Genomic DNA, 27849 nt, shown 5'->3' with positions numbered 1-27849 from the left:
GCGGGCCGGGACCGAGGTAGGCGCGGGGCGTGGGGTCGCATGGCGCGGGGAGCTGGGTACGGGGCGCGCGGGCTGCGGGGCACCGGGAGCTGGGTGCAGGGCGCGAGCTGCAAGGCGCGGGGTCCGGGACGTGCGTGACAGGGTCCAGGGTACGTTGTCCCGGACGCGGGCTCGGGTGGAAGTTTCCATCCCTACTTGGCCCGGGCCCACGCTGGTGTTGAGGACCCGGGCCCACGCCAGCTGGGGCTGTGCAAGACCTAGCTCCTCGCCCAGGCTGGGCAGGGGCAGCGGTCGCCGAGCATGTTTGTTTGTGAGGTGCAGAGATTCCCGCCCCTGTGTCTCCAGCTTCGCTGCCTTCTCAGGGCAGTGACCCCCTCGTTCCCCCTCAACGTGGATGTGAGAAGGACCCGGTGGCCGCGTCCCCACGCGGTGTCCCCCAGGGGGTGTCCCCTAGGCAGTGTGCCCCAGACCCTCTGCCCACCTCGGTCCAGCCAGCCTGCCCTGCACCTGGACCATCGCTGGGTCTGTGTCCAAGCAGCGCAGCAGCCCCGAGGTCCTGGCAGCGACCTGTCATGCCGCACTGCCAGCCTGCAGGCCCCAGACTCGGTTTCCCGGTGGGTGCCATGGCCCTGGAGGTCCTGGGGCTTCCTGAGGGTGTTTCCATGGTGACACCCGTGATACTGCTGTGGCACCTCCAGACCCTATCCCAGGAGGAGGAGCCCAGAGTGGGAGGTCCTGGGCCTTTTGGGGGCAGGGACTCGGGTGGAACCTTGGAGACGTGGCCTAGTGGGGCTGGGGTCCTGCCTGAGTGCAGTGGGCAGGCTGTGGGTGTCGTGAAACGTGTTCGTGTGCACAGGTGAGCAGGTGTCCCCAGGTGTCCCCTGCCTGAGAGCCAGCAGCCAGGTTGTTTTTCTCTGGGAGGCGTCTTGGAGCTGCCAGCCTCATGGCTCCCATCCACCTGGCAGTTGTGGAAACCGAGCAGAGCCGCTCACACAGCAGAGAGGATTTTGGTGTAGCTTAGCAACTGCAGTGGAGGAGGATGGGGAGGAGGAGAAAAGGAGGAGCAGAGGAGGGAGCGGAGGAGGAGGGAGAGGAGGGAGAGGAGGAGAGGAGGAAGGAGAGTGGGGAGAAGAGGAGGAGGAGGAGGGGTGGAAGAGAGGGGAGAGGAAGAAGAGGGAGTAGAAGAATAGGACAAGGAGGAGGAGGAGGAAGAGAAGGACAGGAGAGGAGGAGGAAGGGACATTTTGCCCCCCGCCCCCGCACTGATGCAGGCAGTGGCCTGTGGCAGCAGGGTGCAAGGGCTGCACCTGCACCTGTAGTCCCCCGTGGGAAGGGCTGGGGCACCCCCTGGCCAGGTAGGAACAGACCTGGGAGTTCTGTGGCGTCTGGGATGCAGGAGAGGCCCAGGGATCTCTGTATACACCTGTCCCCACCTGTAGGGGATAGCACTGGACAGCTGGAGCACTGGACAGCTGGGGCACTGGACGGCTGGGGCACTGGACAGCTGGGGGGCTCTGGATACTGGGGGACTCTAGGGCACTGGGTTTGGCTTTTGATGTTCAGCTTCAGAACTACATGCTTCCTGGAGGCTGCATGTGGGAACAGGCCCAGCCAGGGTGCCCTGGAGAGCAGGGCAAGACTTTGAGTCCCTGCACCCCAGAGAGCCCTGCCCAGAGGAAGGGAGGGGCAGGAGGGCCTCATGTCGCACCCCAGCCTTTCTGCCCCCTTGTCCCTGAGGCCATCGTTAGTGTCCCATGGCTCTGGTTTTGTCAGTGCCTCCGCCCACTTTCCTTTGCAGGGAGGGTGCTCAGCAGGGTGGAGGAAGGAAGGGAGGGAGGCACCTGTGGGCAACCGTGGGCACCGAGGTGCAAGAGAGTGGATATGGTGTCCTGGCCTGGTGACCCAGCATGAGCTGGTGCCACCTACCCATAGGATGTCCCTGTGCTCTGGGGCATCTTGACCTGTTCAGGCTGTCAGGGACTCGGGTCCTAGGCACGGAGACGATCCGGTGCTGACACCTGCCAAAGAGGGTCCCCTGTGATGGCCCTCACAGCCTGAGGAGGACAGTGGAGAGAGAAGTCACAGAGACTTGAAGGGCCTCCAAGAATCATGTGGGTGCTTGGAGTGTGACCCCACCAAGGAGGTCCCCGTTGCCCCTCTGCAAGGGTGTGGAGGAGCCAGAGTACAATGAGTGATGGCCAGGGCCCAGGGCTGCTGGCCGTCAGGGCTGAATCCAGGGGTGGAGGATGGGCTGAGAGGACCAACCAGGGTCCAGCCCCTGCGTCCCTCCCCCACCCGCCCTCGGGCTCCTGCATCCCCTGCGATGCCAGCCCCTGGAGAAAGTGCTGCACAGAGAACTGGCTGCATCGTAAAAGCAGCACCTGTCCTTGCTCACCCACGTCCTCACCTCCCACGCATTCGCTGCCCACAGCCATCTGGCCCGCATCCCTTCAGTCTCAGGGCTGGGTCTGACTCTAAGCCTGGCCTCTGTGCTCGGTCCTCCTCCCTGTCCCTGGCCTTCCGGCCCGGCTCCAGCCAGTAAGCCCCATGGCTCCCTCTTCCTGTCCTGGGACTGTGCACCACTCCCCACCCACAGCTTCCACCTTCTGGTGAGCAGTGTGCTCTGCCTGCAGGATGCTTCTGGGGACTGTGGGTGGCTGGTCTGCTGTCACCATGCTCCAGCCGTGCCTGCCTGCCTCCCAGGCCTTCCTCCTCTCCTCATCCTCCCCTGCTCCTGCTGCCTCTGTCCCTGGGTCTGGATGGTGACTCCTGTGGGGACCTCTGGCTCTCAGCATCTTTCAGGCAGGGTTGATACACAGGTGCCGAGGCCTCTGCTGTAAGGCTGGTCCCTGGGCAGCTTGGAGATGGGGACTGTGCAGTACATGGGGATGCTGGTTGGACAGGGGTGTAGACCCATGGAGATTCAGGTTGGTCATGTTGCGGTCCCACTGAGGGACAGGGGAGGGGAGCATGTTGGGGGGCATTGGATGGTGGAGGGGCACTGGACAGCTGACAGGTGCTGGAGGAGTGGGGGTGGGACCGGAGGCCAGCAACTGCTGTTGTCACCACCACTTCCGTTCCCAGTGTCACCCTCAGACTCTACCTTGAAGAGAGTTCTCCCTGGATCCAGTTGCCGTGGCAACACTGCTAAAGAGTGGCTTGAGGAAGAGGCTGAGGAGGAGGCAGAGAGTGCTAGGGAGGATGCTGGGGTGTGCTGGGGTGTACTGAGGATGCTGAAAGTGTCCTACAGAGGGTGCTGGAAGTGCTAGGGGCTGCTGGGGGTGCTGGGACATACTGGGGGCTGCCAGGGAGGGGATGCCTCCCAATGTAAATCAGATCTGGGGACCTCCCCCACCCTCTGCCCATGGGAATCTCCAGATCTCTGGTGCCCAGATCCACCCATGTGACCATCAGATGGAGCCTGGGACCCAGAGCTGGGGCAGACCTGGAGGTTCTTCCATCAGGGCATGAATGCATCAACTTGGAGCTGCTGCTGTTACTGTGGGAGCCCAGGCCTCCTGCAGGTGGCCTTCACCCTGCAGGCCCTTGGGCTGTTTCGCAGGCACAGCTTGGGTACACAAGGTGTCGCTGTGCAACCTGGCACTGGCTGGTGAGGGATGGGGGTTGGGGGTGGGAGAGTGGGCATTGGCCAGGGCAGAGGGCTCTCCCGGCTGCGGGACCCAGGCCTATGCCCTTGGAGCAGGGCAGGCAGATCTGTTGGGGCAGGGCTGGACCAGGGAGACTCAGCAGAAGGCTGCGGGGCTTCAGGGTTCTTCCTGGGTCTCTGCCTCAGAGTGGGTGAAGTCATTTTTTGTCATTATTTCTGCTGCTGGCAGTGGGGACTCCACTGGGCTCAGTGAGGACTGGGGTTCCTCAGGCCAGGCCCCTCCGGGATGGTGGCACAGATGTGGACAGTGGCCCAGGCTGGCAAGGAGGGCACAGATTTGGCTGTTCTCCACAGAGCACTTTGGTCCCTAGAGGGACCCCTGCAACCTGCATCCCCTCTGGGCCACCCTTTGAGGGGCTGGAGGGCCCATGAGGAGCCGTGTGGATACACTGGTGGGGGCACCTTGGTGGGCAGAGAAGCATCACTGTCTTAGCTCTCGTGAGCACAGCTGGGGACAGTCACAGAAACTCAGCTCTGAAGCCTGGTCTGGGAAGTGCACAGGCATGAATCACGAAAGGCCCCAGAGGAGACAACACTGGGACTGTACAGAGTTTAGGGTCACTTGAGGAAACACAGGTTCCAGGGTGGGGATTGGGATGGGGGTCAGCAAGGGGTCGGTTCCTGTGGATGGGGTGGCGACCTGTGGATGCCTGGGAGGAGCAGGACTCTGGCTTCCCCCTGGAGGCTGTCTGCTGGTGACCCGGTGGACACCAGGGTTTTATGCAGCTCTCCGGCCTTGATGACCCCTACTGTGGCCCCCGAGCTGTGTGAAGGTGATGGGGACACTGTGGGAGAAGTGGAGGGATTTTTGAGGCAGAACCCACAGGAGCAGGGCCCAAACAGGTGCAGTTTGGGGGTAGGAGAGGTGGCAGGTGGTGTGGCCCCCACTGGGCCTGCTGTGTGCCATGTCCCTCCACCACAGGGTCCGTGGGACTTGCCGAGCAGCCTACCTAGATAGTGTGCTTGGCCCAGCGGCCCACACGGTGTCCCTGGTGGGAAATCATCACTACTATATGGCAAGGCCCGGAGGGCTGGAGATCCCCTCCTGGGCCAAGGGCTAGGAGTGGTCTGTCCAGGGAGCTCCCTGCCCAGGTATGTGGGAACAGAGCCCTACAGTGGGTCCTGGACAGGGGGCCTGGGCCTTCCCGCAGGTGGGGAGTGTGGAAGGGACAGTGCAGGGCTTGGGATTATCCATTGGGGGTTCAGCCCAATCCTACACTAAACTGTGTAAAGTCTGTAGTTCTGAGCCTGTTTCCCTGTCTGTGGAGCAGGACCCATCTTTCCTGCTTAGGAATGTGGGAAGGATGGGATGACCCAGCAATGACACCTGGTGCAGGGCCTGGGGTGACCAGCAGGTGAGGAGCACCTGTCCTGGGGTCTCATAGGAGGGCTCGGGAGTTGTCCGGACCCTGGGCAGTGGGGCCAGTTTAGGAGCTGCAGGTCTGTGCTGTGGGCCTTGGTTCATATGCTGGAGCCGTGGCGTGAGGGTCTTGAGGCAGCCGTGGTCCCTGGCAGTGGCTCTGCGTCCTCAGTAGGTGGCAGCGCTGGCTCCGCCTCAGTTTCCTGCCTCTCAGTCCTCGGCTGCCTTGGCAACGGGCCCGAGGCTGCCTTACGTCCACCTCGCCCAGAAGCTGCTGCAGGAGGCAGGGGACAGACAGCGACCACAGGTCAGCCACCCCCGTCCCCAGATGGGAGGAAGCCAGGGACATGACTTTCTCAGGGTCCCGGGGAAGGGGATGGCAGACCTGGAAGCCCGGCCCCGCCTCAGTGCATAAACCCTGGCGCTGTCAAGTATCAGCCCTGGGGGTCTCCCCAGCCTGAGATGCCCCCTGCGGTGGGAGCCATGTCATTTGCTGCCCTGGCCGGCCCTGGGCACACGCAGTGCATCACTCCTTCCACAGTCTGTGGGGGTGGGTGTCACGGCTAATGCTGCCTCTCGGACCTGTCCCAGAGCTGTTCCTGATGGCTGCTGTGTGCGCTGGTCACGGTGTGAAGCCGGCTCTTGTGTCAAGCACCTGTTGCCCACTGCCCTAGCCCTCACCTCGCCCGGCTGGTGAGAGGGGCCTCCTGCGGTTTTGGTCAGCATTTCTCTCACCCTGAGCGATCCTGAGCCTCTCCCTCAGGCCAGGCCTGCTGCTTCTGGTGTCTGTGATGTTAAGTGTTCCTGCGGGGTGTTGGCTGCTTTCTTATTGGTTTGAAGAAGCTCTTTCTAGAAAGGAAACAATACTTTGGAGGATGAATTGCAAATAATTTTCCCCCTAATTTATTGTACTAGTTTTGTGTACTAGGATTTTTGCTGTGCAGAATTTTTAAAACGCAGGTAACAAGAGCCATTGTGTATCTTGGATGATTTGGGGGGTTGGGTAATGTTCACATCAGGTGGGAGCCCTGTGACATTAGTTTCTGTGGGTCACAAGTGGTTGCCTGTCAGTACTTTCTCAGGGTTCGAAGGAACAGAAAAGATTTCTCTGCTCCAAAAGACATTCTTGCACATTCTAGACCTACGGTGTCCTTCTCCAAACGTGGCCTTTGGACCTGCCTGGTAGAGGCCCAGCCTTGCTGTTTCCAGACTGCGCCCGTCCCAGCACCTTCCACCTCCGAGCATCACCTTCGAGCGTGAACAGCGCTGTGTGCATGTGGTGCTATTTCCAGCCTTTCCTGTCTGCTGCGCGGACGGTGTGGTCACGTGCTGACACCGTGGTTCTAACTGAACTTTTATTCTGAAAATTTCAAACATACTGAAAGGTGGGAAGCAAGTCAGCCCCCCACATCCTCACCACCAGATTCAGCACAAAGTGGCCCGCCCCCTTTCTTGCTATGTGTGCTCATTTTCTCCCCCTCCATCGCTCCCTCCCTCCCTTCTCTTTCTCGCTTCCATCTTCCCTTGCACTGTCTTCTCCCTTCTCTCCTCTCTTTGCCCCTTTCTTCTCCTCTCTTGTTCTTTTTTACATTAGGTGAAGTATTTGGTTGCACCTGATCTCAGTCACTGGCCCTGTATACTTTTGGATGTGGACTCTAAATTGAAACTTGAATGTGGACATTTTCTTACCAAAGCCTCCCAGTTACGGTCGTCCATCTAACAGCAATTCTTGTCATACAGCCCACCCAGCTTGCTCAGTCTCCTCAGCTGTCTGGAGGCCTTGCCACAGTTGGTTTGTGAATGGGAACCAGACGCCTTCCTGGGCTAGCAAGGCCCCATCTTCCTGATTCCTGCCCTCTCTGCAGCTCAGCCACTTTCTGTCCCGTTGTCCCCCCTCCAGACACCCATCTCCCCTAGCTCCTCTGTCTTCTGGAGGGCACAGGTCTCTGAGCTGACCTCCCCTGTTGTGACGCCACATTGGGGTGGCACCCAACCTGCTTTCCCAGCAGTCCTCAGATGTTGGGGTGACTTGCCCTTGGGGTATTTCCCTCCAAGGATGCTGGGCCCAGTAGCAGAGATGCCAGCTTGTGCAGGGCAGGGGACACTCCTCCAGCTACACCGTTCTATACGTAGCCCTCCCAGTAGGGTCCTTGGGCAGCTGTCAGCAGCCTTGGGAACCGCTGGACCCTGGCTGGGCCTCCTGGACATGCCAGGGCCGTGCTTCCACAAGTCCTCTGGGAGTTCCAGAGCCTGCTGACACTTAGAACTTCCCAGATCCTCGCCTGTGATTTCAAGTTCCCGAAGTCCTTCAGAGTGCTGGGGCCACAGGGCTGGCAGAGATGGTGAGGGCAGTGGGGGCCTGTGTGTGCCTGTGATGAGCAATGCTTGGGCTGGAAACCAAGTGTGACCAGTCCTCAGGGGTCTCCAGCGTACAGGGACATGACAGTGGCCTTGGGCTGGCTCTCAGCTTTAGCTCAGACAGCGTTTCCTGGTGTTGTGGCCCAATTCCTTTGCACAGATGACCCAGATCAGATGTCCCCTAATTGGCATGTAGGAACTGGGACTTGGACAGGTTCCCACGACCCCTGGGTAACCTCACTCCTTGGCATCTTTCTCACTGTCCCACGCCAAACAATACCCAGTCCAGGAGACACTGTGTGGAGGTAGCACCCAGTGGAGATGTCCACGTGGCTCACTCCACACATGATTGCTGACTTTGCCAGGGAGGAGGTGGAGGGAGCTTTGGAGTGGAAGGAGAGGGAAGGCAGCACCCTTGGGAGCTTGTGCCCCTACCCAGCACCTCCAGCTCAGCAGAGGCACAAGCAAGCTCAGAGAAGCCAGGAGCCCACAGAAGCCACCCAGCAATAAGGGACTCAGCTGCTGGCTGCTCCCCCAGAACCCCCACCAGGAAAAACACAGCCTCTAGGAGTGAGCACTCAGCCTGGGGTGCCCACCTCCCCCAGAAATGTGGTCCCCATGGGACTTGGTGTGGTTTGTGATGCTCCTGGTCGGATGGAGTGAGCAGCGAGCCATAGCCTGGGGTGTGGGGTTCTCCTTAGACCCCTGTGGCTGCAATGGGCAGAATGCAGGGAGGTCATGGGGACCCCTGTCCACCCTCTGGCAGGCACAGGTCCTCCCTCATCCCGCTTAGGCCACAGAAAGAACGGTCCCCTGTCACAGGCTACCACATCCCATACCTGGCTGGCGTCCTCTGGCTCCTGTCCTCTGGGTTCTGTGCGTGTTGGGGGCAGGAGCCTGGCCCTTTCCATCCCGGGGTAAGTGGGCCCTCCCTGCAGCCCCCTCCAGTGGCTTCCTGGCCACATGGTGCTGTCCCACCCCCGTGCCCGCCCAACCCTCAGCCCAGGCCCCTGACTGATGGATGCGGATGGTGATCTTGCACCCTGGCCCTCCACCCCGGGGGGGCGGGGCGCGACGCCCCTGGCCTGGGCCCTGCCCTGCCCTGCCCTGCCCTGCCCCTGTCCCTGCCCTGCCCCTGCCCCTGCCCTGCCCTTGTGCCCCTCCCTTCCCTAGCGGTCCCGCCCCTCGGCCCCGCCCCAGCCCTTATGGCCCCCTCCCGCAGCTCAGCTGTGCCCGGTTAGCCCCCCATCTCCTCACCCCCTCCCCGCCCATGCTCCGCCCTCCTAGGCCCCTGTCTATTAGGCCCCTCCCCTCCTGCTTCACCTCCCCTTCCCTAGGGCCCGCCCACTCTTAGGCCCCTCCCCAGGCCCCTCCCCAGACTCCTGTCCCGGTTGTGCTCCGCTGAGTTAGGGCCTCCTCCCTTCCCTTTGGCAGGCGCCGGCCTCTCCCCCTTGTGTGGTCGGGCCAGGTACCCGCTGCTCACGTGACCACCCATCCCGGAGCCCCTGGTCTCAGGTGCAGCTCCATGATGACCTGCCCGGGGCAGCCATCCTTCTCTGGATTGGGACTGTATGGTCTCCGGCCTGGCAGGCTCTGGGTTCTGGGCTCTTAGCTCTGACACAGGCCCTAGGCCCAGATGGCCAGGACTCTCAGGCTGGCCTCTGCTGGAGTGTGAACTAGGGGAGTGGGCAGGAGGGCAGGGACCGCTGCTGCTTCCTTCTCCTGCTTCCCGCTGCTAGCACGTGCGGAGGGAGGAGGGCGTCATGGACCACAGAGGGCCTCACAGCACCTGAGCTCTGGGCCAGGCCTGGAGGCCAGTGTCAGTGGGTGGGTGGGTGGCCCATGCCAGGTTCTTCCTGTAGATCAGGAGCCACCCTGTGCGTGGCCTGGGTGTCCTGTTGTGGAGTCCTGGTGTTGGTTTCAGCTCTGGCCTTACTAATGCCCTGTCCATCTCCAGCTCCATGTATGTGTCTGTGAAGCGGCCACTTCTGCAGGGAGTAATGGACCCACTGTGATGTCGTTCCTGGCCGGAGTAGGTGCCATGAGCTCTGGCCTTATCCTTACTCCTCCTATGAGGCACAGCCCTGAGGGCCCTCCAGAACTGGCCAGCTCGTCCTTCCCTGGCCTCTGTGCTGACACAGGGACTGTCAGAGCAGCCTGCCAGACCCTGTCCCTGTGGTGGGGGGTGATCTGGGTGCAGGGTCAGTCCATGCCCTGGGAGGCTGCCCTGGCTGTGTGGTGGCAGGGGTGGGTGCAGGAGCCCTGCGGTAGAGCAGGAGGATGGGAAGGGTGGTCCCGGGGGGACCGTCCTCTGCAGTGCCCAGCCAAGAGAATGAGGTCTGGAAGACCCAGGAGTGCAGCCATGGGTGGATGGTGGGCTCCACTCTCACCGTCCCTTAGGGCCCCCAGCTGTCCTGGTGCCCTGTCAGAGTCTTGTTGCTCCTTCCCCCTGCAGTCCCACTCCTGAGCCTGCTCACCCTTCCCAGAGCACAACTGGCCCTGGCTCCCAGCTTCCAACCCTGCAGGGTGGCTGTGGGGTGAGGTATCAGTACATAACACAATGTCTTCCTTGGTTGTTTCCTCTCAAACCTGCACTGATCAGTGTGCAAATTCTGAGTCAGTCCTCATTAAAGTCCAGAACCTTCCCCTTCTCACCCTTGCTGCGTGCCCAGGGCAGAACACCTCCCTCCAGGGCAGATACCAGCCATTTCATGTGTCCTGTGGGGCCCTTGCAGGGCAGTTTGAATATGGACACTGCTGATTATCGGGACAGCTCCTTAGGGCCCAGTGGGGAGGTGCCACACGGTAAGTGGAGTTGTGAACACGGACAGTTCCATCCTGGGTGGGTACGGTAGGCATGGAGGGAGGCTTCCTTCTTTGAGGGTGCTGGCTGCCTCAGCCTCCCTTGGCCCTACAGTTGGCCTGTGACTCAGATGAAGTGGTTCAGGTTAGGTGGGGTTTTTCTGCGCTCAGACACGCCGGTGGAAGCAAGGAAAATGTGTGCTAAAGCACCAGGACTACCACAGACAGATGCCAGGCCCTGCAGAGGGGCCCCATCCTGGGTGACCAGTGTCCCTCACACCCATGTCCCGCTGGAACCTGTGAGGGGCCCTTTGGAGATACAGTTGAGTCACAGCAAGGCCACACTGGGGCTGGGCCCTCAACCCAGTGCCCGAGGCCCTCAGGGAAGGAGATGTAGAGGCGCAGAGAGAAGACCAAGGGATGGCAAGGGTTGCTGCATCACGGTTGGGAGGAGTGAGGGGCTCCTCTGGACCTGGGGCAGCCCTGCCCACACCTTGGCTACCGACCCCCAGCTCCCAAACCCGGGGTGGGTAGGCCCTGGGTACTTTTGTCACCAGGTGGGTTGCAGCAGCCCCCCATCTGCTATCTTGCTTTCCCAAGGATTCAGTTACCCACAATCCACTGTGGCCAAAAGACAGCGGATGGAAAAGTCCATGGATAAACAATTCTCACACTTTAAATCACACGTATTCTGAGGGTGCAAGATCTCGCGCCGCCCCTCTGTCCCATCTGGAGGGGGCGTCCCTTTGCTTGGCGAATCCGTGCTATCTGCACTGCCTGTGCGTTGGTCTCCACACACCTGCCAGGTACTGAGTTGGCCATGGCAGCCTTATAGGAACATTCCCTGGGCCATGTGGATGGGTCACTCAGTCTGCCCAGAAGTCACATGACTGGGGACATGAAGCCGCCCCACCCCTTTTTACCCTGCCACTCCTGGGGAGCTCCTTGGCACACGTGGTCTGGTACTTGAGTCTTCCTGTGGCCGAGCAGCTTCATGAGGGTCAGACTTGGTCGGTTATGATCATACCCATTTTCCTGGCTCGGAGTGTGGGAGGCCCCTCCCATCTCAGCAGGTGACCATTGGGTGCGTAGGAAAAACCACAAGATGCAGGCAATGTAAGGGAGAAAGCCTTGTGAGCTGTTTACTCCTGGTAGGCAATGTGGATTAATCCACAGCAGGTCCCTTCCCCTCATTTCATGGAGGATGGAGGCAGCTGGGTGCTGTCCTGTCGCCCTCCTTTTTAAACAGTGGAGACGGATCGCTCTCACAGCATCAAGCTCCCCGTTCCAAGTGAGTGGCTCTGTGGTCTTTAGCAAATTCCGTGCTGCAGGACCATCCCCATGTGGCATCTCATTCCAGAACACTTCTGTTATCCCAGAAAGAGACCCTGTACTCGTTGCTAGCACCCCTCATCTTGCACCCCCAGACTGCTGATCCAGTCACGGCTCTGTGGCTTTGCTGCTCTGGATATTTCACAAAAAGAGGAAACACACAGGCCTCTGGCTCGAGCTCCTGTCACTCAGCATAACACTCTGCACCATCCACGTCGTGGCCCGGGTCAGTACTTCTTTCCTCTTTGTGGCTGCGGGAGAACCCAGTCTGTGAACGGGCCTCATTTTGTTCATGTACCCTTGGGTGGTCTGGTGGGAAGAGGCGGTTTACCTCTTCCGCTCTTGCTTCTCTCTGCTTCCTGGCTGCGGTGAGGCGAGCAGCTCTCCTGCGCCAGGCCCTTCCACCCTGTGAGGACTGAAACTTCTAAAACTGAGCCAAAATAAGTGTCTCCTCCTTTATGTTGCGGGTGTCAGGTACTTCGCCCAGTGACTAGGAAGCTAGGACAGGGTGTATTTGTGGGGATGGCATGGTGAGGTCTCTGAAGAAATGCCAGCCTGTTTTTCCTCATTGTCACCTTTCACCACCAAGCAGCAGCCTTGCTTCTCTGGGCTTCCTATGTGTTCTCTTATCTAGCGCTGTCCTTGGCCAGACCCTCCTGGGAACGAGAGGCCTCGACTGCCAAGGTCTGAGCTGGCCCCAAGCGCACAGATGTCCCCTCACCAACAGCCACCCCACCCTGCATTCATGGCGGAGTGGGCACCAGGAATGGGTCCCGAGAGCCATCCAGGGCTGCCCTCTGCCCGCACAACCATCGGTGTCCTCCATGGCCTGTTCCTGTGCTGGCTTGAGAGCTTTCCTGAGAAAAACTCTCCTGGAATAACCCTTGGGGTCCAGCTCAGTTGTGCCCAAGATGCTTGAGTTCCTTTAGTTGCTTCTCAGAGAGACTCTCCTCGGGTAGGAGTCAGTGTGACTGCCCACCGGGGACATATTTGTCCTGGCTATGAGTCACGGTCATGGGGGCTCCACAGAATGAGCAGGACAACGTTTGGATGGGGACTGTGTAGTGGGAAGGGTTTGAAATCACAGGCTCGCCCGAGGCCTGCAGCCGGGGGTGCTCGCTGTGGTCGTCGTGTCTGCTCTGGTTTCCCTGAGGTTTCCTGGCTGCCGGCCGATGTCATTTGAATGTAGTCAAGTCATTGGTTCCCTTGGGCTGTAAACATGCTTAGTCTGATTTGGTTATTAATGTTTCCTAGAAATATCCCAGAGCCTCTTATCATGTCTGACATCCTCGTGGATTCTTTTAGTTTCTCCTTCGTGTCTACGGCATGAGCCCTTTCCATGCCCAGTGTAGGTTTGCATTTCCTTCTTTCCTTTTCTGGGTATAATTCGCAAGAGTTCTCTTTTTACAAGATTTCTGGCTCTGCTGGAGGCCAAGCCTGAGCCCAGCTTTACATGCTGGACAAGCGCCTGCCCCTGAGCTGCGCAGCTGCACGGGGTTTGCCCTTTCTGTGTGTTTGCAGTCAGACTTGAATTTAACATGCGGAGCTGTGCTCCTTGGATTAATCCTTGCATGTGCCGCTTTGCTGATCCTTGCTGTCCGCTTTGCTGCCATCTGTCTTATTTAAGACCCTTTTGTGCCTTTGGATCCAGAGCTTGATTTTGCTCTCCTGGGGCACCTGAAGTCTCCAACTTTTCTCTGTGTACAGCTTTGGCCGAATCATCCTTGTTCCTGATGTAGGGTTTTCTTACGCAGGTTGTTTCTGATGAGTCTGGGTGTCAAGTTTGCCTTGTCCTTTCACACAAACATGGTTTAGGGAATGTGTTTCTTTTCTTTCTTTTTCTTTTCTTTTCTTTCTTTCTTTTTTTTTTTTTTTTTGAGACAGAGTATTGCTATGCAGTTCAGGCTGTTCTTGGGTTCATTTTTTAGTCCAGGCTGGTCTTGAACTTGCAAGGATCCTCCTGCCTCAGCCTCTTGAGTCTTGGGGTTACAGCATGCACCACCATGCCTGGCCTTGGGAATGTGTTGTAACAGGTGGGTTATTTTGGTTCAGTTTAGTGTCCAGTTTTGTGATGCTGTGTCCCTGCCCCCTGTCCCCTCAGCTCCCCGGTGGCCTTGGACAGTGTGGAAGGAGCTGCGCAGGAGGGTGTGCCTGTCTTGTCCTCAGGCCCAGGATCTGTGCGTCGGTCTGTGTAGGTGTCTCACTGCCTGGGCCCAGGACACAGCTGTTGGGATCTAATGGGTGGACATCTGCCACCTGGTCCTGGCATCTTCTACTGTTCTTTGCCCACACGGGGGTGCTCACAGCTCTGTGTTCCACAGAGTTTCCCTCCAACAGGGACAGGACAAGTGTTTTCTGCTCACTGCTCAGCCCACTGGGCCTTCCTCCTTTTCTCCCTCCCTCTGCCCTGACGCCTTTGGCCTGGATGTCTTACAGGGCAGGGCTTGATCTCCATGACTGCCCCACTTCAGATGCCACTACGACCATGCCCCTCATAGACTGACAGGCCCATCAGGATCCCTGCCACCCTCAGCATCTCTCCAAGGGCAGCTCACAGGGCTCGGGAGACCCTTGCATGTGCTGGCTGATTATGAGGGACATGGACAAAGGATACACAGTCACCAGGGGAGAGGTGCGTGGTGAGGCCTGGGGGCCCAGCATGCTCTGCTCTGGAGCCCAGTCTTTGGGATTATGAAGGTGTCACTATGTGCCATGGTCAATGATGTGACTTCCCATGTTGACCCACTCTGCCACCAGCCCTCCTCTTGCAGCCCAGCTTCCTGTCCCCTCGTTTCCATTCAGAACATGTTTGGCACCTTGTGGGGGCAAGGGGGCTTAGGAGCCGTGTGCCAGCAGAGGAGACAAGGGCTAGATGTGCATCTTACTGGGACTCAGTACTGCAGCCCCTGTGGTGGGTGTGGGGCACCCTGCCAGTGCCACTCGCTCCTGGGCAATTTTGGGGAGGCCCTGTCCTGTCCCAGAGACTCTGGCCCGGGATGTGCCACAACCAGCCAGGAGGACAGCAGTCCGTGAGAGGGAACTTGGTTTTTATTTGTTTCTAAATGCATAAAGCAACTTGGCTCCATCTAACAGACACCACTTAAAGCAACTGTATGCTCTTCCTCCATCCCCCGCACCCACAGGCGGCCATGGTGTCAGCCGCTCTGGCCCAGCCACGTGTCCTTGTCTGTGGCCACAGGGCAGTCAGACTCACAGCAACACCTCCTGCCCTGCCTGCAGGGGATGTCCATGAGGGGAGGGGTGCTGCGGTGGGTGGGGTCTACAGTCTGCCTATCCTCCCTCCTCCAGGGGGCGTCTCCCAGAAACCTTAGGGCTGGTAGCCCAGTGGTTGCGTAGGCCTCTGGGAGTCCCAGGGCTGCCCACGGGCAGTGACCCCTAGGCAGCTCCATCCTGCCCGGCCTGGGCCTGTGAAGGCTGGGAAAGGGCAGGGTCCTCTAAAGTCCCACCTGCCCCGCCCAGGCATCCAGCCTCAAGAATAGGGCCGTTATTATGGACAATGACAGTCTGTCCCTCAGCAGCCACCAGAAGAAGCTGACTGGACAGAAAAAGAAAAGAGGAGAAAACTCAGTGTTGGCAGAATTCACATTCGGGAGTGAGGGGTGAGGGTGTGGTTCCTCAGCCAGTGCGGACTGCACCAGGCATAGAGCAGAGCTTTGAGAGCCGGGGCATGAGCCTGTTGCAGAGCTTGGGGCCTTGCTCCCGGGGCCAGGTCTGTGTGGAGAGGGTACCCTGTGAGACCCTGCAGCCACTCTGGAGTTATGCCAAGGTAAACGGAGGCTCTTGTCACATACCTTGAGGGTGATGTGGGCTGGGAGGATGGGGTGGAGCTCAGGGGTTCTCCTGGTCCCCAGGACCCACCCTGCAGAGTCCAGGGGCCTGCAGGATAGCACAGGCCCCCTGTATCTCCCACTCCATAGGCCAGTGGGCACACTCACTTGCTGGGAGCAGGGGTGACTCCTCTACATTCTGCATCGGTGGCCGGGTCCACTGCTATGCTGGTGCTGGAGATGAGGGGGCCCAGAGGGCAGCGCCCACCCCACCATCCACTGGGCCACAGTGGACAGCTGTGGGACAGAAACTGTCATGGTGGTGCACAGCCACTCGGGACCCTGCCTGCAGTGTGGGGCTGCAGGCAGAACAGGATTGGTGGAAGCTTCAGGCTGGGGAGTGGAAGGTCCTAGGGGCGCCCCCATGGGCTGGGCAGGCTATGAGAGGACGAGGGTGGTGGCAGTAGGTTCGGGGCCCAGGACCCCAAGGAGGGTGCAGTGGGTCCCTAGGCCCATGCTGAGCACTTGTGCCCCACCCAGGCTGAGATGGGACTGGATGCAGCTCCAGGGCCGGCGAGGGTGGTGGGGCACTGTGTACACGCACAGGTCCCACAGCCGCAGGGCCCACACACCTGCGCATCTCGCCTGACTTATATCATTTCCCCTTGGAGAGCCCTGAGCCTCCCCTGGCCAGACAGCCCTGTTCTGAGAGTTCCAGTACCTGCCTACCCACTCAGGCATGCAAGGAGCCAGAGCCTAAGTGGCTGCCTCACTGGTCCCCACCTTTAGCCTGTTCTTGCCAGTATGAGTGTGTGAGTGTATGAATGAGTGAACAAGTGAATGAATGAGTGAACGAAAGGGGAGGGAGCAGGGCTCTGAGGTGCACCCCCACCTCCAGGGACCAGACCTTGAGCCCAGGAGGACCGACAGAACCTGCTGTATCACTGCCCTGTTGCAGGTGGCCAGCATGGCCCCAGAGCCTCTGAGCCAGCCTTGGGTGCCATGGCCCTGCCTCCCAGAGCCCCTAGAGACCCTGCTGGTGGGTGAGACGGCAGGAGGTGTAATCTTGAGCTGCTAATTTCAATGCCTGCAGCTTGCTGAGCTAAAAATAGCCTCCGCTCTAGTTGAGTTGAAAAATAGAATCTGCGTTGCCGCCTCAGCATGCAGCCCCTCCCAGTCCCTATGCACACCAGACCCCGTCCCCAAGACGCTGGGCTGCTCGCTTGGGGTCCTGGATGAGCCTCTTTCCTGGTGTTTTTGGGATCCCGAGCAGGATGTTGTGGGAATGGGCCCTTGCCAGCTGCCAGGCAGAGGGTCCGAGTGTCTGAGCTTGGAGGAACAGTAGGGGTGGTGCGGGCTGGGGTGGGGTGGGGAGGCAGTGCAGGAGGAGTAGCCTGCTGTGTCCCCAGCTGAGAGGTGATCTGTGTGTCCTGCTGCAGACAGGAGTGCACCATGCCAGGCACTCACCATGCCAGGCACTCTGCGTCCTTGTGGTGGAGGTTTGAAGTGCACAAGGCAGGTTGCCGCTTCCCTGTTTCCCCCTCATTCCCAGAACTGCAGACCAGGATCCAGGGATCTAGAATCCTGAAAGTGTGCTGGAAATGGAAAGGTGGGTGGAGGAGGCCGGGCCCTGTCCTGGGTTGGCTGTGCTGGGTGATGTCTGTGACACCCGGCCACCTCGCATGTTGCTGCCTCAGTCCCTCTAGGTTGGAGTCATAGTCTCCCAAGACTGGGCACCGTGCTGGCCTAGGTACAAGTGTCGCACAGATCCTCCAGGGCTCCAAGGATACATCTTTTGCTAAGCCCAGAGCTCAGCCAGACCAACCTCCCCTCTGCCCACCTTCCTGCCTGGGTGTGACAATGTAGCCCCGGGGGGACAGTGCCAGGGTGTCAGTGTTCTGGCCAGTGTGGCGGAGTGCCACGCCTATTCCCCTGTGCACAGGAGTCCGTCTTTCTGGAGGCCACAGGCTGTGTTGCCCCACCATGGGGGCTGGTCCTTGGTCTGGGGGCAGGGAGCACACCGAGGACGGGCAGGGTATGTGTGGCCAGGCCTGGACAAGCATGGATGTGGAGACGCCACACGCAACAGGATGTGGAAATGCCACACACAGCAGGCCCTGCGCAGTGAGGCTGGGATGCAGCTGGGCGCCCTGGGTCTCAAGGACACTGCCACTCTGTGGTCCAGAGGCTCCTGGGTGACTGGTGCCACCCCCCCAACCTGACATGGGGACACCTGGAGGTTGAAAGTGGAAGGAGGACCGTGTTGGGGCAGGAAAGTGTCCAGGTGTGTGTGGGCCTAGCTGTCCTCTTGGGCAGCTGCCCAGCCCTTGCCCAGGATGTCTGTCAGATGTCCCCTTCTGTGCTGCCTGGGATGCTGGGGGCCACGCGAGAAGTGGGCAGTGGGTGTCACCTGTTTCTGACGCCCTGAGAAGCTGTGATGGGAGCTCACTGTCACTTGGTAGAGCTCCAGCCTTCCCTCCCTCCCTGAATCACCGCGCTGTGCTGTGGAAGGCACCTACTCTCAGCTCTGCACTTCTGAAAGGCTGAGGGCCTGGGTCCCCCACTGCTCTGGCACAGCTGTCCCTACAAGGTGCGAGGATGTGTGTGCCTGTGTGTGCACCTGTATATGTGATTGTGTGCCTGGGGTGTTCACCTGTGCGTGTGTCTGTGTTCCCGTGCGTGCCGTGTGCATGCTCAGAAGCGGAGGCATCTGCTGTGTTCCCAGGAGGCCTCTTGTCCCAGGTGCCTGGGAAAAGGATCCGAGAGTAAGGGCTTGGTCCTTGTGCGTCCGACCAGCAGGGAAACGTGTGCCAGTCTCCACCCTCTTTGAGGCCCAGCAGTGGAACTCCACACACAGAGAGGTCCGGACACGGCTGCCGGAGCTGGTAGAGGCCCCTCTCTCTCCCAGGACCTGGGTTTCCAGTGTCTCTTGTGGCCTGTGTGTTGTGGGTGATGAGGAGACCTGAGGTTGACTTCAGGAGGCCGTGAGTCACTCACACCCCTCTCTGTGTTGACTGCTCTATATTTACAAGGTGTTGCCTTCCCCTCAGCACAGGAGGAGCTGTGAGGGCCGCTGGCTGTCAGGTGCAGCCTGCCTGTAATGTGGGGGCTGTGTGGCTCCTGCCTGGCCTGGGCCCTGCTGTGCCTAATGCTGCTGTGGGTCTGGGCACAACCAGAGCCTCCCCAGGCACTTGGAGACCTCAGGGAGGGGGAGCTTCAGCCCCCCCAGGCCCCAATCAGGCTCCTTGGGGTAGGAGCTGGGCAAGGTGGCCTTGGGATGTCCCCAGGTGGTCCTGGTGCACGGTTAGCCACCTGGCTTTGCAGCACGGCACTCTGCACCTCTGCCTCCTGGCTGTGCACGGGGGCCTGGCCTCAAGGAGAGGGGCTGAGCTGCTGCCCTGGGGACCACACACAGCTCAGAGCAGTGGTGGTGAACCTTAGGCATGTGTGCCGTGGCGGGCTGTTTGTATTACTGAAAGCTCTAAAAGGTTTGCTGTCACTGGCCTAGAGTGTCATGTGCGTCGGCTGTGGGTCCAGGGGACCGAGAGCACACAATGGGAACAGCTCTGGGGTGAAGCTGCCTGGCTCAGCTCTGGCTCCCCAGCCTCCTGTGCACAGCGCTCCCCAGGGCCTCCCATCATCCCTGTCACCTCTGCAGAGGGAAGACACCCTCTCTGATGACTCTAGGCTGGGTCCTGACCAAGGTCCCCACCACCCATCACCTTGGGACCCGCTTTGGGACAGCCATGGCCTTTGGCGAGGTGCCAGGCCCAGCAGGGTGGGGAAGGCCAGGGCCACCTGCACTGTTTCACCACACAGGTGGTCACTGAGCGTCCTGGGCCTGCGCAGGGACATGGGAAGGACAGCTGCTCCCACCTCCCACCAGCTGCTGAGCCTTACTCAGACAGCTTCCTGGAGGTGGGGTGCCTGGAGGGTGTGGAGCTGCAGGGTTTCCTTGCCCAGCCTCTTTTCCACCATTTGTCCACACAGATGTCAAGCTCACCCCCGTTTCTGTTGAGTAGGGCCTAGACCCTTCGCTCCTGACTGAGGTGCAGGCCCTGGCTGCTGCGGTGTGGGGCAAGGACCCATGCTCTACAGTGTCTGGGGAGCAGCAGCCCCGGGCCTCTGGGGCAGTGAAGCCACCGTGGCTATCTGTGCCTGCACAGTGGGGAAACTGAGCCTGGGCTTGTGGCAGTCAGCAGAGCTGTGCAGGGGCCACGGAGCCCAAGGTGGTGGGCTCCTGAGCAAGCCCCTCCCTGCAAGGAGGACCTCAAGGGCCACCACACAGGGGGCAGCAAGGCCTCAAGCCTGTGTGGGGCCATGACAGACAGGGAGGTTGTGGGGACCGCCCTGCATGACCCAGCTGTGGTCCTCTGTGCCCATGCCCACTGACCCAGAGACCTGGGAGCCTTTTGGCCAGTGGGAGGGTGACCTTCAAAGTTGCTGGCCTACTGCCTTGCACAGTGGGGAAACTGTGCCCCACCTCCCAAGACCTCCTAGCAGAGGCCAGGCTGCAACATGAGGTGGTGGTGGTGGGGACTTTGCAACCCCTACCAGGGTGGCCAGGCCCCGCTGGGCACCTGCCCCTCACAGGCCTCTCACTCTGAGAGCTGGGTCTTCCCGGGCCCTGCTCTGAGCTCTGCCTCCTCAGCTCGGTGCCCCAGCTTGGGTTTCTACTCTGTGTCCGAGGCACACCCTTCTGTGCTGCACCCCGCCTGACCAGCTCCCTAGAGTTATGGCAGAATCTGCCCTCAGCTTTTGATGCTACCCTTGTTCCCTGCTCCACGCCAGGCGGGGTATGCAGTCAGCCCAGGCCTCAGACCGCTGTCCCTGCATGCTACACTTGGGCTGCAGAACCTGACACTTGCTGCCTTCATGCCGAGGACCTGTGTCTTCTCCTGGGAGCTGCATGGTCAACATCAAACCCTGCCTGCCTGGGCCGGGTCTCTGTGCTTTCTCTGTGTCTCTCCATACTTGCCCTCTGCTTGGGTGTCACCCCAGGGGGTAGGGCTGGTGTGCGGGAGCACAAGCCAAAGTCACATTCATCAAACTACACCTATAATGGCTGCAGGCTTCTGGGATGACGCCTGAGGTACCCCAAGCCTCATGGTCTCGTTCCTCCCCAGGAAACTATGCCCCAGACATCTGTGGTCTTCTCCAGCATCCTCGGGCCCAGCGGTAGCGGACAGGCACAGCCCGGCATGGGGGAGCGGGGCAGCAGTGCTGGTGGTGCTGGGGACCTCATCTTCCAAGATGGACGTCTTGTCTCTGGGTCCCTGGAGGCCTTGATGGAGCACCTGGTCCCCACTGTAGACTACTACCCTGATGTGAGTGCTCTGGCCTTGGGAGGGATGCAGGGGGACTTGGCTTCAGTGCTGGGGACAGATAGAGCCGAGAGCAGCAGGAGACAGTGGGCCTAGTATGTAGGGGGAAGGGGAAGGTGCCAGCCCTGGGGAGGAAGGAGCACGCAGGAGGGCCTAGCCTGGAGCCCAGAAGCCTGGCTCTTGCAAGAGCCCCTGTGTCCAGAAGGCGAAGGGTCAGCCACGTGGGTAGGAAGCCACGGTTCCCAGTCCACCCTGTGGACAGAGACTGTCCCTGCATCTGCCAGGTGTGCAGCAGGATGCAGCACGGCATCCTGGCCCTCCCCCATTGGGACCGTTACACCCTGAGGTCCGTACAGTGTGGAGGCGCAGGGCCAGTGCCCTCACCCAGCTCAGGTCGCCAGGAAAATGTGCCCATGTATGGCCACGCCTGTCTGTCCACCTGGCCAGGGCTGGGTGGTGGAGCCAGGAGTAGGCACCCTAGACTGAGGAAGGCCTGGCCACAGTGCCTGTGGAGGTGGTTCGGCTCAGAGCCCTGTGGGGATCCCCTTGCCCACAGGCACACCCCCACTGACCAGCCCTCCCCTCCCCTGGCCTATTACTAGCCATTCCCCCACCCACCAGGCTTTCCCAGCTGCGCTGATGGCCCTGCCCTGCAAGCAGGCCACATTCTTACTGTGGCGTGGCCTAGGTCCCCTGGGTCTGGGTCCGTGGACTGGCCCTGCCCTATGAATTTCCCGCCTACCAGCTGGCCCTATACCACAGGCCTCTGGGCCCTCCTGGGGCACAGGGTGGGCTGGGCAGGAGGCAGGCACACAGGGGGTGTGGGGACTCCAGTAGCACCGTGCCCGAGGTTGGGATTGTGCAGATGCCCCTGATGGTGTGGTCTGTGTCCTGTGTCCCTCCCTAGAGGACATTCATCTTCACTTTCCTGCTGACCTCCCGTGTCTTCATGCCCCCACATGACCTGCTGGCCCGTGTTGGGCAGATCTGCCTGGAGCAGAGGCAGCAGCTGGAAGCTGGGCCCGAGAAGGTGAGCTGGAGGGCGCTGCCGGGAGGGCGGGTGCCAGCACCCTCGAGTGGCAGCTGAGCACTCTTGCCAGGCTACGGCCTTGAACCTCCACTGGCTGCACAGGTGCCTCTGCTGGCAGAGACGAAGGTGCGGTCAGGCTGTCTGGAGAGCTTGGGGTACAGAGTCCCCAGGCTGGTGCCTGCTCACTGTAGGTATCCTCAGTGTCACTGACTGGACTGGCTGGAAGCCACTGCTGGAGCTCAGGTCCCAAGCCCAGCATCCCTGTAGAAGGGTGCAGTGAGCTGTTCTATCTTCTGCCTCCACCTGTGTGGCCAAGGTTCCTGACACTGAGGTTTGCAGAGCGAGGCCATGGGTGGTCTGTGACCCCTTTGTCTCCTCAGGGTGGCTGGCTACAGGTGGCGTGGCCTAGGTCCCCAGAACAGTAGGCAGTCACCCTGCCCTGTGGCATCACAGTCTGGCTTGGGGTGGGGCAGGCAGGGACCTGAGCAGGGTTCCAGGCAGCTGTGGGGGAAAGGAGGGCTTTTGGTCTATGCGGCATTTGGCTGGTCTGGGGGGACAGCGTGAACGCTGCATCTCTGCTCTCCCCTCTGGGCAGAGGTCCCAAAGCATCTTCCAAGGACAATGGCCTCCCTGCCCCCTCACCCCTCGACCCTCTGTGGGGGTGGCACCCACCTGGGTGTGGGTGTAGCGTGGTCTGGGTGACCACAGTTTGAGGACCTTGCTGATGCAGCTGCAGTGCAGCCCGCTGTGCCAGCCTGCTGTGGAGTCTCATTTAATGTTACTTCACCGTGCGCTTTTTGTGGGTGATGTCTAACTGTAGCAGATGAGACCAGTGTTCTGTGTTATGGTGCTGATGGAGTAGGGCTTTTGAAAATGAATCTAAGTGACGAAGCTGACCTTTGGGGCTGGGAGACAAACAGGATTCCCTTGCTGGGGAGCATGGCTGTTGTCTCAGGGTTCACGCTGACTGGCGGTCTTACTGTCCCCACTGCCCAGGCCAAGCTGAAGTCCTTCTCCGCCAAGATCGTGCAGCTCCTGAAGGAGTGGACAGAGGCCTTCCCCTACGACTTCCAGGACGAGAAGGCCCTGGGCGAGCTCAAGGCCATCGCGCACCGTGTCACCCAGTGCGATGAGGTGAGAGTGGGGGCGGTGACCTCAGGAAGGGGAAGTCTAGAGACAGCCCCACTCGTGGTTTCACGGGACCCTGCCATGCCCGCAGGTGGTGGCAGGCTGGCCTCATGACAGTCCACGTATGGAGCTGTGGGCATCTCCTGGCCCTGCAGTGGGCTGCGTGCATGCAGGTCTGGGCGGGTGCGTCCCGGAGGTGGGGGTGCCCCTCTGTGGTGGGTGGGGCCTGGTGGCACCCTCACCGACCCCTCCCAACAGGAGAATGGCACAGTGAAGAAGGCCATCGCACAGATGATCCAGAGCCTGCTGCTATCCCTGGCCGCCCGGAGCCAGCTTCAGGAGCTTCGGGAGAAGCTGCGGCTGCCGGCTGTGGACAAGGGACCTGTGCTGAAGGCCAAACCGCCGGCAGCACAGAAGGACATCCTGGGCGTGTGCTGTGACCCCCTGGTGCTGGCCCAGCAGCTGACCCATATCGAGCTGGTCAGTGCCCCGCATTGCCCAAGCAGACGACTGTGTTCACCACCACGGGGCCAAGGCTGCTGCCAGAGCTTCCCTTGGCCAGAGCCACAGAGACTCTGCTGACCGTTCCCATGACACAGGGTGCTGGCTCCCTGTCCTGCCGCGGGGCTGCTGGCTGTGTGCACAGGGTAGCAGGCGTCTGCCTGCACCGGGCCCCAGGAGCACAGCAGCCCTGGGAATGGAGGGGCTGGGTGGCAGGCGGTATGGTGGCCCCAGGATGGAGGCTGGGGTGTGTGTGGGTGGAGGGCCACATTGCTCCATGTCACTATCCCCTCTTCAGGCAGGTAGGTGACTTCCTTTGCTGTCCCTACAGGAGAGGGTCAGCAGCATTCACCCTGAGGACCTGATGCAGATCATCAGCCACACAGATTCTTTGGACAACCACCACAGGGTGAGTGAGCCGGGCACGGCAGTGTGGGGACTTCCCTGTGACTGCCTGAGGGGGCTGTGATGGTCACATGGGGTGCATGTGTTGGGAAGGCATGGCTAGGCCCGGGTGGGGGACCAGGGCCAGCATGGGGCTTGCTGTTCAGCCAGGGTCCTCTGGATCTGTGACCTGCCTTGTCCCCCAGTGCCGAGGAGATGTGGCCAAGACCTACAGCCTAGAGGCCTATGACAGTTGGTTCAACTGCCTGAGCATGCTGGTGGCCACCGAGGTATGCCGGGTAAGCAGCAGGGCAGGGCGGGCATGGAGGTGTGCCAGTGAGCATCACAGCAGGTGAGCAGCCGGCCCCTCCATTCCAGGGAGGCTCTAACCCCTGTTCTGCCTGCCTCAAGGTGGAAGATGTGACTGCCCACTGCCAGGGCCGAGGCAGTTCGGGACCCCAATGCAAGGGTTCCTGAAGGGACAGCGGCACCCCTGTGCCCAGTACCCTTCCCCCAGCCCAGGGTGGGAGCTTCATTGGTCCTTGGGTCCCCAGGGGCAGCCGAGAACAGAGTGTGTCTGGGGTATCCAGCCCTGTGCCCGGCGGTGCGCGCGCTGAGCCGCCCCACTCCGTAGGTGGTGAAGAAGAAGCACCGGACCCGCATGCTGGAGTTCTTCATTGACGTGGCCCGCGAGTGCTTCAACATCGGGAACTTCAACTCTATGATGGCCATCATCTGTGAGTGGCAGGGCCAGGTCGGGCAGGGGCCTCACTGCTCCTGCTATGGATCCTGACCCCTGCCACTGTCCCTGCAGCTGGCATGAACCTCAGTCCTGTGGCACGGCTGAAGAAAACGTGGTCCAAAGTGAAGACAGCCAAGTTTGATGTCCTGGAGGTAGGCGTCTGGGTGCAGTGCCTTCACCCCACACAGCATCCTGAGTGGCCCAGGGCCCCGGGGCAGGTTGGGGCTTTCTTTTCACTCTGCCCTCGGGTGGTGGGCAGCCAGAGAACAGATGTCAGAGTCTGATAGAAGGGACCCTGCCCCCTGAACAGCCCGGCCGCCTCCTTGGGCGATGTCTCCTGGTCCCTGGTCCCCTGGGTGGCCTGGAGGTTGGGAGACCATCATCTGGGGCTCTGCCCACGTGTCTGAGCACGCAATCCATCTTTTTGCAAAATGTCTGTACCTTGTGGAACAGCTTGGGTCTGGGAGGCGTTGAGCCAGGGTTGGGGGCATGACGGGTGTGGGCAGGGCCGTGGCTGCCACACGTCTCCAAGGCCCTGGGCTCAGCAGGAACCTGCTCCAGGGCACCCCATGGTGGTCTGGGGCTCAGCAGTCCCCCTATCCTGTCTGCAGCACCACATGGACCCATCCAGCAACTTCTGCAACTACCGCACGGCCCTGCAGGGTGCCACGCAGCGGTCCCAGACGGCCAACAGCAGCCGCGAGAAGATCGTCATCCCTGTGTTCAACCTCTTTGTCAAGGACATCTACTTCCTGCACAAAATCCACACCAACCACCTGCCCAACGGACACATCAACTTCAAGGTGCCCAGCATGGTGACAGGCAGAAGCCATGTGTCCCGGTGCCTGTTGGGGCTTTGGAGGGTTGTCTCCTCGGGTGGGCTACTGTTTGGCTGTGAGGTTGGAGGCGCAGCTCCTGCCCTCTAGGGGGCGACCTGGTCACAAAGCCTGGGCCATGGGAACCTGTACTGACCCAGGTCCTTGACTTCAGCACTGAACTCACCAGGGAGGCAGAGGAAGGGCAGGCCCAGGGTCAGGGCTTTGGGCGAGAGGCGGGCAGGACAGGGTGCCTGGGGAGGCCTGTGTGGCAGTGGGCAGGTGCGTGGTTCTTGCTCGGGCCTGAGTGAGACAGCAAAGAACCTGCTGCTGCACTGGGTAGCAGAACAGAGGGCCCTGAGGGCCAGACCAGCTCTGAGGATCATGGCCATCACGCGGCAGGTTTGCCACCTGGACACCAGAGCCAGGTCCCTGCCCTTGACCATGGGTTTTAAGCTCAGGGTGACAGACATCCCACTGGCCTTGTGTCCCTTCAGAAGTTCTGGGAGATCTCCAGGCAGATCCACGAGTTCATGACCTGGACGCAGGTGGAGTGCCCCTTTGAGAAGGACAAGAAGATTCAGAGCTACCTGCTCACCGCGCCCATCTACAGTGAGGAAGGTGAGCGCCCCGACTCCACCCAGCCCCAGGGTTCTGAGGCCACTCGAGCCGCCAGCCAGCAGGGCAGTTGTGCAGGGTGGATGTGGGCAGGTGACAGAGGACAGGAGAGGCTGCCAGGAGGACGGCGTGCTCGGAGTCCCTGACAGGCAGCCTCACAGTAGGTGCCTGCATTCGGTGGAGGTCCTAGGCCCCTGGCAGGGACAGCTGGGCGCAGCGGGCAGAGGCCAGGGGCGGGGGTGCTGAGGCCTCCCTGTCCCTCAGCTCTCTTCATCGCCTCCTTTGAGAGTGAAGGCCCCGAGAACCACATGGAGAAGGACAGCTGGAAGGCCCTCAGGTAGGGATACGGGGACAAAGGGCTACCAAAAGGTGGATGGGAGGCTGGGGCACGTGGTGAGAAGGCCCAGCACTCCGAGCTCCCGCAGGAGACTGAACACCTCTGTGCCCTGTCCCCCAGGACCACACTCCTTCACAGAGCCTGAGTGGGATGCGCCTGCGCCTGTGGACGCCGCGACGCTCACGCATGCGCTGCGCTGTCATGGCGGATGTGGGTTGAGACCGGGAGGCCTCACTGGTTGGGGTCCATTTTGTACATAACTTTTATGAAAAAGAAAATGGTAATTATTTCATGCATCAACCTTTGGCACTTACAAAGATTTTTGTTTATTTTGAGTAACAGGGCAGGGCCCTGCTTTGGGGAGGGGTGGGAAAGAGTATCAAGGGAGATGGTATCCATGATAGCATCTTCTAACGAAATGTAGAGTTTTATTTTCTACTTTTGATTATGAACATCTTATGAGAAAATATTTAGAAAACCCAACCAAAAGCAGCAGCGTGAGCCCTGCCTGCTCGGACACCTTCCCAGCCAGTCTCTGATGTCGGGTTAGTGCCTTAGAGGGTACTGGGGTCCGGTCTTCCTGCTCGAGCCCTGCCCTGGGCAGCGGCTCCTGGGGAGGGGCTGGGGCGGCCGGAGGGCGGCGAGCCTTCGATGCGGGCTTTCCAAAGTTTACATTTTCATTTTACTTTATCAGGGATTTAGGGGTCAGGGAGGGCAAGGGGGTGGCCTGGCAGTGTGTTTTCTGTAAGACCAAGTCTTACAGATGGATCTTTAATTGCATTTTCGAAAAGAACAAATGTAAAATAACAGGGATTGCTGGCCTTCTGGTAGGGCTTGTAACTGAAAAACACCCTGAGCTGTCCTGAGGCGATCACAGAGTGGACAGGGGGACGGTGCCATCCAAAGCTGCTCCCGAAACCCCACACAGAGGGACGAGGAGCCCCGTGGGTGTGCGTGCGGTGCCCGACGCCCCCTTGCACAGAATTGAACCTGGAAGATCGCCAGGCAGGTCCACTGGAGCCCTTTCCACAAAACTGCCCAACTGGGATGGGGCCGCACACCGGAGTGGGTGTCACCCACATCCCACGTCAACCTCCCGGCACAAACCCTGGGCCTTACTGACCGGGTCGGTGGTGCGGTAGGCCACACCGACGGTCTCCCTCGGGGCGCCTCGCCCTGCCCTCTCTGGGCTCCAGGGGCCTGAGCCGCACCGTGCCCGGTGTCTGCACTTTCCTGCCCGAGGGACGGATTGCACAGGACAGTGCGTACTGCTCTGTTTACGCTTTGGGATAAGAAAGGCTGAAATTGAGAATATATATTTGGATACAAAGTTAGAACATTTCCCATGTGTTGAGGAGCCTTCATGTCAGTGTGCGCTTGGTCTCAGTTCTAGTACTTGAAACAGTGTTCACGTTTGCTACTTTCCTTTCCTGGTTTGATACCTAGCCTAAATTCAATGTTTTGGTATCTTGAGGTGATCTCTGAGTATAAAGCTGTACCATAATGCAGGATGTCAGTTTTGGTGTGATTGGTCATACTTGCATCAATAAAAGAATATGTCGTCCCCCACCTGCCTGCGCTTGTGTGTGTAGTGAGGCTGGGCAAGGGGGTGGGGAGGAGCGGAAGAAGAGGAGGAAGAGGAGAAGGGGATATGGAGGGGAGG

General features: G+C 60.2%; 1 protein-coding gene across 2 annotated transcripts in view; it reads left to right on the top strand.

The window, feature by feature from the left end:
• Rasgef1a (RasGEF domain family, member 1A) overlaps nt 1-27755 on the top strand; it is a 28311-nt gene extending 556 nt beyond the window's left edge. Inside the window, exons 1-13 of one of the 2 annotated variants that reach the window (XM_013508393.1) lie at nt 7-16; nt 20434-20634; nt 21539-21661; nt 22658-22795; nt 23048-23269; nt 23622-23699; nt 23842-23973; nt 24309-24411; nt 24489-24568; nt 25028-25219; nt 25729-25852; nt 26114-26186; nt 26307-27755. In XM_013508393.1, coding sequence (XP_013363847.1) covers nt 20440-20634; nt 21539-21661; nt 22658-22795; nt 23048-23269; nt 23622-23699; nt 23842-23973; nt 24309-24411; nt 24489-24568; nt 25028-25219; nt 25729-25852; nt 26114-26186; nt 26307-26331 — 1485 coding nt within the window. In that variant the 5' untranslated portion in view covers nt 7-16; nt 20434-20439 and the 3' untranslated portion in view covers nt 26332-27755. Of the gene's footprint in view, nt 1-6; nt 17-20433; nt 20635-21538; nt 21662-22657; nt 22796-23047; nt 23270-23621; nt 23700-23841; nt 23974-24308; nt 24412-24488; nt 24569-25027; nt 25220-25728; nt 25853-26113; nt 26187-26306 lie in introns of those variants that run through there. The other variant, XM_013508392.1, reaches the window with a different exon arrangement.
• Nucleotides 27756-27849: the final 94 nt, after the last annotated feature.

This window comes from Chinchilla lanigera, unplaced genomic scaffold (genome assembly GCF_000276665.1).
Source record: "Chinchilla lanigera isolate Chin_1 unplaced genomic scaffold, ChiLan1.0 scaffold00145, whole genome shotgun sequence".
Classification (NCBI taxonomy): Eukaryota; Metazoa; Chordata; class Mammalia; order Rodentia; family Chinchillidae; genus Chinchilla; species Chinchilla lanigera.
Note: the sequence above shows the minus strand (reverse complement) of the source record. Positions and strands in the feature narration are given on the sequence as shown.